A 7429-nucleotide genomic window follows, 5' to 3' on the forward strand; every position below is an offset into this window, starting at 1 on the left:
GACAGTCTGAGAGGATCAATCAGTCTAATCAATCCTGCCCTCCTACCTACAATATATTTGATGAGACTTCTCAGGCATCACATAGGATCTTACCTTAGAATTCATGATTCAACCAAACTGAACTTCATCTTCTTTGTAATTTTGTATCTTTATTACACATTTTATAGATTATCACTCAGCCATTGAACCACCCATTTGTCCATTTAAGTACCAGGACATGTTCTAGGTACAGTACAGGGAACTGCCTACACTTATGGGTAGCTTGCTATAGACCAGACCCTGAGTTAGGTGCTGAATTTCCTATGTTCAATGACAATCAAGTGTCTCCCTAATAATGTTAAATTGCATTTTTTAGTCCAGCATTTTTTATGAAAAAAGTATCCTTTCCTACCATCCACATGATTATGTCAAAAATAAAATGAGAATATATTTATATGTCTATATCTGGAGCCTATTTTTCTCATAGGTCTGTTCGTTCATTTTTACACAAACATCACATTATTTTAATCTTGTAGTTACCATTCTTGTCTATAACATTTTATAATATGTACTTATTTCTCTGAGTATATTTCTAAAATTGAATGTTAAACTACAGGATTGACGTAAGTGTATTATTAGCAGGTACCAGTACCTGTATTTCTACAGTGGCTATATTTTTTATACCTGCACCACCAACCTATGAAAATAGCATTGTGCCAAAGTGTATACAACAACAATTAACAGAAACTAAAAAGTGGACAAATCTGCAATCACATTAATAGAGTTTAGTATATTTCAGTAATGAGTGGAACAAATAAATCCAAAACTAACAAACATATAATAAAGTTGAACAAGTGTATTAACAACATTAAACTAATTGATTATGTAAATAATTATATTTGTGTATATGCATTTGTATTACTATGTCCAATAAACATAGCATATGTATTCCTTTCAATTATATATGAGGCATTTGCCAAAATAGAAGTGAAGAGAAATAAGGTAGGGTTTAACAAATACCAAATGACTGAAATTGCACACAATATACTCCGTGACCATAATCTTATTAAAACAGACTTCAATTATAGAATGATGAATTGAAATTCCACAGTAGTTCAAAATTAGGATACTCGACTACTTTACTAAATAATTAATAAAAGAAAAGTATCAACATTTTATATTTTAAACTGAATTACAATATAAACTGTATAATATGTCTTGTGAGGTACAGTAGAACCATACTTATAAAAATTAATAGCCTTACAATTATATCAGGTGAGAAGATCATTTAGAATCAATGATCTAAATTCAACCTTATGAAACTAAGAAAAAAAGAACAGGATAAATCCATTAAAAGTAAAAAGTAGTTAATATTAAATAGTACATTAGAAATCAGACATGTAGTAGAGGAAATCAATTGAGCCAAAGTTGGCTCTATGGAGCAATTAATAAAATTGATAAATAAAAGTAAGAAAATAGTACAGAAAAAAAGTTACTAATACTAGGAACAAGAAAGGCCATGATTATAGGTGGTACAGATATTTAAATACTAAATCATTACATTAATGAATCAAAAAGAAATTGAAAATTCTTAGGCCAGCTATTTTTAAAGTACATAATACTGATGACTTTGATCTGTGCCGAAATATTCTTACTATGTGCCAATATTCTATTATTTCCTACTTATTCTCTCCTAATTTTGATTCACTATTCTTTTGTGCGATTCATTGTATCCCCAAATATTGATTTATTTAATCTTTTATTTGTTTTCTTCTTTTTCCTTTTCTTTGCCCTCTTTTTGTTGATGAAAGAAATTATTGGTGATACAAACAAGTAGAAAAACATCTACTCTCATGGATTAGAAAAACTGAGATTCAAAGTAACTTACAGACTCAATGCAATTCCCATCAAAATAATAATATCATTTTTCACAGAATCAGACAAAACTATCCTTCATGTCATATAAAGCCAAAAAAGAATCCACATAGCCAAAGAAACCTCAAGCAAAAAGAATAAATCTGGAAGTATTAAATTATCCATCTTCAAATTACACCAGGAGACTATAGTAATCCTAACACCATGGGTATGGGCATAAAAGTAGAAATATAGATCAATAAAACAGAATAGAGAACCCAGCAATAAAACTACATACCTACAACCAACTAATCTTCAACAAAGTAGACAAAAGGACAAATTGAAGAACGAATACCCTATTCAATAAGAAATACTGGGAAAATTGAATAGCCACATGTAGAAGAATGAAAGTGGAGTCCTAATATATTAGGGTACATGTGAATTTGTCCAAAGGTCGAATATAAATGTCTTAACATAACACTTATGAGAAAGACACGATGGCTATGTTAGCCAGTTGGATGAGAGGTTTTCAAACTGTATATGGAAGCAACACACTGTATCCTATGATATAATTAATGTACATAATTATGATCTAATAAAAAAATTTAAAAAAATAAATAAACTCACTTTAAATCAATAGCAAAAATTAAGGTCAAATAAAACTTATTTTGGTAACATTATCTGAAAAAAAAAGAAAGAAAAAAAAAGAAAGTGGAGTTCTATCTCTCACTATACACAAAAATTAACCCAAGAAAAAAAACTTAAATTTAAGGCCATTAAAATGTGGGAAAAAATATTAACAGATATTTTTCAAAAGAAGAAAAATAAATATCTAACAAACTATATGAAAAGATGCTCAACATCTCTAATCTCCAGGGAAATGCAAAAACCACCATGAGATACCACTTTACCCCTATCAGAATGACTATTATTGAAAGTCAAAAAATGGATTTTGGTATGAATAATGTGAAAAGAGACCACTTATAAACTGTTTGTAGGAATGTAAATTAGTACAACCTCTATGGAATACTGTTCAGCCATAAAAAAGGAAATAATGTCTTTTGCTGCAACTTAGAACTGGGGGGCCATTATCCTAAGTGAAGTATCTCTGGAACAAACAAATACCACATATTCTCAGTTATACGTGGTAGCTAAGTTATGGGTATGTGTGGTCCTGCAGAGTGGTATAATGGACATGTCAGTCTCAGAGGGCAGAGCCAATGCTGTTAGATACAGTGCACACTAGTCAGGTGATCAGTACACTAAAAGCCCAGACTTCAACACTATCAATTCATCCATGTAACCAAAAACTAAATCTATTTAAATAAAATTCAACGATAAAGTAAAAGATGTTGAACTTTACTAATCATCGCAGAAGTATACGTTAAAACAACAATGGAGGATAGATACTCATTCACCAGACAGTGCTGAAAATGTTGTGGAGCAACTTTAAGTTTTATCCACTGCTTTGGAAATGTAATTTTGCAGTCACTTTGAAAGATTATTTAGCAATGTGTTCTAAAGCTAAACCTATAAATATAGGTTTAGCAATAGCAATTCTATTTCCAGATGTATGCTGAACAAAAATGTATTCAGCTCCTTGCCAACAGGAATATGCAATGAAGCTCATATTAGCGCTAATTAGACACTCCCCACATGTTAACACTAATTGAATAGATAAACATTTTGAGGCATTCATAAATTCAAAGTTCATACAGTCATGATGAAAGAGATACATGGATATAATTGAATATGTGCAAATCTTAGAAATATAACATTAAATAAACGAAGTTTTATATGGGCAATCTAATCTATTGTTTCATTTATTCAAATTAAAAAAGAAAAACAGGCATAGCTCTTCTATGTTATTAGATGCCAAGTTACAGGTTATACCTTGTGAAATGATAACTGAATGGGAAATGAAACTTCTCTGGTGCTACTGATTTTCCGTTTCTTGTTTGGGGTAATAAATTATACAGATTTATTTAATTTGCATAAAAAATTAAGCTCAATACATATGATTCTTGAACACTTTTATATGAAGTATGTTTTGATAAAATTTTACCAAAGTACAATTTTTGGTGAAATCTTCCAGATAATAACCCTGCCCTTCATGCTTAAGTATTTCTTCTTGCATTGATATTTTGCCTGGCATGAAAAATTACCTTTCCAGTTTCATTGCCTTTCATCAGCAACAACGTGTGGCTGATACTTTCACCACTCAATACTAATTTGGGTGTTGGCATAGTCCCTTTCCAATAACTTCAGATGAAGAAGATATTAATGTACCGCTTTCCATCAGATTTACAATGTCTATTTGCTATGAGTACTTGGATCAATTATAGATCTTTTGAGCTAAGAATATTTGTAGAAGTTTATTAAGGTATAAACAAGACATAATAAAGTTTCGACATTTCAAGTGTGCAATTTGATGACAAGCTTGGACATATGTATACATTCACAAAATTCAATACCACATTCAAGATAATTAACATTTTATCCTTGAAAAACTTCCTTAATAATTCTTTGTAGTCCTTTCCTCTTCCTTCTCCTCCTCCTCTGGTCTCAGGCAGCCATTGGCCTTCATTCCAATTTTAGACATTAATTAGTTTGCCTTTTCTAGAATTTTACATAAAGGGAACATCTAGTTTTTCTGGCTTCTTTGATGTATTACAATTATTTGCAGTTTCATCTTTGTTGTGTACATTACCAGTTCATTTTGTGGCTGAGTACTATGCAAGATATACCTCGTTTTGTCTGCCCATTCACCTGCTGTGAGCGTTCAGTTTGTGACTGCTACAAATAAGCTGCTATGAATGCCTGAGTGAAAGTATTTGCATGAACAAGATATTAAAATTTCTTTTGTGTGTAAATACCTAGGAGTAAATTGATTTGGTCATCTGATAGGTACATGTTAAACGTGAAACAACAAAACTGTTTTACAAAGACCTTTTCCATTTTGCACTCCTGCTGGAGTACTATGCACATTCCAGTTACTGTATTTTTTTCTAATGTTTAGTATGACTTATGTTTTTAATTTTAGCCATTTTAATAAGTGTGTAATGGGTATCTCATGGGGTTTCAATCTGTATTTTCCCCATGACTAGTGATGTGGAGCACTTTTTCATGTGTTTTTTGTCCATTCATATATCTTGTTATAAAATACCTCTTTGAATGTCATCTTCATTTTTTAAATTGGAGAGTTTGCTTTTCTATTGTTGACTTGTAAAAGTTCTTTGTGTAGTTTGGCAAAAAATACCTTATTTGATATATGTGTTGCAAGTATGTTCTCCAAGTACAGGGCTAGCATTTATTATGTTCTTAGTTGTGCATAGTGAAAAGCAATATTTTTTAAATTATGGGTGAAGTTCATATAATGAGAGTAGGGTTTACAGAAGTCAGTTGGTCAGTGGAATTTTGGCTCAGGTTTGCCTCACAGTGGGGCAAGTGGTCTCAAAGCCCATCTTATAGTTATTTCTCTTGTTTTAGAATGCACAGTTGGGATAAGCACATTTAGCAAGTAGAAGAACTCCCCCTTGCTTGGAGAAGGCCGTCAATTTTTGTTCTATTTGGGCCTTGAACTGATTGGACAAGGCCCACCCACATTATAGGGAGCCCAGTTTTTGTCATGAAACCAGTAAAGTTTAAAAGACCCTCAGCAAACGTGGGCCTTGGCTTATTTAAAACAAAATTACCTTTGCATATTTTTTGGCTTTCACAACAAAGTTTATTCTGTTCTACTGCAAAATACACCTTCATGGTACAGCACCATAAACATGCCACGTCTGTTTCTTTCTCCTACTGTACCTTGCCTCGACTTTAGTGAAGAATTGAGATCCTTTTAGATATTTGATCCTGTGTATTTGCCATAGTTGCTATTTAAAAATTTATGACAATGAAGTATAAAATGATGTCTGTGGAGTTTTGTTGTTTATTTTTTCCTTTGTGGTTTCATGATTATGGAGGCCAACTCTGTCAAGAAAGAAATAAAAGCTGCATTTGATTTCTTTGATCAGGGTTCCCAGAACCCACATCTGCAGCATTGTCTACTCAGTCCCATTGCAGCGTCAATGGTCCTTGGCAGCAGAGAGCCACTCTTTTTAATCAATGAATTCTTTATAAAAAGACTATGTATCAGTACCTGAAACTGCACTTAGACTTTATCTCTGAAGTGTGATTTTAATATGTATTACAGAAATAAATGGCACCTGTTTATGTAACAAAGTTTACAATTAGTAGAGGATAAATATTTGCTGTACAAACTTATTTCCAATCTGATACTGCACATAGGTAAGAAAACATTTTCTGTTTCATATCAAATTCTGTAAAGCATTTTATTCCACTGAGCCTTGATGATGATTAAATTTTCCTTTTAAAAATATTGAATAAAAAATAATTAGAAGACTATCTCTAAATCAAGTGTTCAGAGTCAAACTTCCTTAGGAAAGAAGATCATCACCACCCTATCTCGGATCTGCTTGGTTCTTACCCCATAAATGAGGGGATTAAGTGAAGGAGGAATAATCACATATAAATTGGCTAGGAGGATATGAATATAACGTGGAATATTATGGCCAAATCTATGAGTCATAAAAGAGAAAAAGGCTGGTGTGAAGAAAGCTAAGATCACACACACATGGGAACCACAAGTATTAAGAGCTTTGAGTCTGGCCTCCCAGGAAGGAAGTTTGAAGACAGCATGGAGAATCTTCACATAGGAGACAGCAATTAATACAACATCCAAAAGGATCATAGAGATAAGAATCAAACCAAATACTATATTGACTTTTATGCTGACACAGGACAGTCGTGCAATGCCCATATGTTCACAGTAGGTGTGGGGTATAATATTTTGTCCACAGAATGAAAGTCTCAGAAGGAGAAATACAAGTGGAAAAACCAAAACAAAGTTTTTCAACATTCCTACTCCAACAATAATGCAAACTCTTCTGCTGGTGAGGATGGTGTTGTATCGGAGAGGGTGGCAAATGGCAACATAGCGATCAAAAGCCATGGCTACAAGCATGAATGTTTCAATGCCTGTAAACAGGTGTATGAAGAACATTTGAGCTAAGCATCCCCCAAAGGCAATCTCACTGAAGCCAAACCAAAATATGCCCAGCATTTTGGGGATGGTTGCAGTGGACAAGCCCAAATCAGTCAGAGCCAACATGGCCAGTAAGTAGAACATAGGCTGGTGAAGACTGTTTTCTGTCTGGATCACAAACAGGATGATGACATTCCCCAGGAGGGCTACCAGATATACTGTACCAAATGGAAAGCCAAGCCAAAGCTGCATATGTTCCAGTCCTGGGATTCCCAACAGTAGGAATGATGAGGGGTGAAAAAATGAGCTATTGGCTGAGAACATCCTGGCAAGCACCACTGATGGTCACTCACTTGACCGAATCTTTAGTTTTTCATAAGACTTGCCAGTGCCTCAACAATACTGCAAATGGCAAATAGAAAAAAAAATGTGATTCGTCCATTTTCTTTCAGAGAGCAAAAAAATAAACCCTGCATTTTCCCTCATACTTTTCTTCGTTTTTTACTTCCTGTTAGTGTATATGACAAATAAAGGAGGCAATTCCTCAAG

The 7429-nt window shown here is 33.2% G+C and overlaps 1 protein-coding gene across 1 annotated transcript; it reads right to left on the reverse strand.

Moving 5' to 3' along the window:
* Nucleotides 1-6262: 6262 nt before the first annotated feature.
* Nucleotides 6263-7210, reverse strand: LOC100943170 (olfactory receptor 52E8). Its single transcript, XM_012802323.2, has one exon. It carries the CDS (start codon nucleotides 7202-7204, stop codon nucleotides 6263-6265), a length of 942 nt encoding a protein of 313 aa, XP_012657777.1. The 5' UTR covers nucleotides 7205-7210.
* Nucleotides 7211-7429: the final 219 nt, after the last annotated feature.

The sequence above is a fragment of the Otolemur garnettii genome, unplaced genomic scaffold (assembly GCF_000181295.1).
Source record: "Otolemur garnettii isolate 467f Iridium unplaced genomic scaffold, OtoGar3 scaffold00001, whole genome shotgun sequence".
NCBI lineage: Eukaryota > Metazoa > Chordata > Mammalia > Primates > Galagidae > Otolemur > Otolemur garnettii.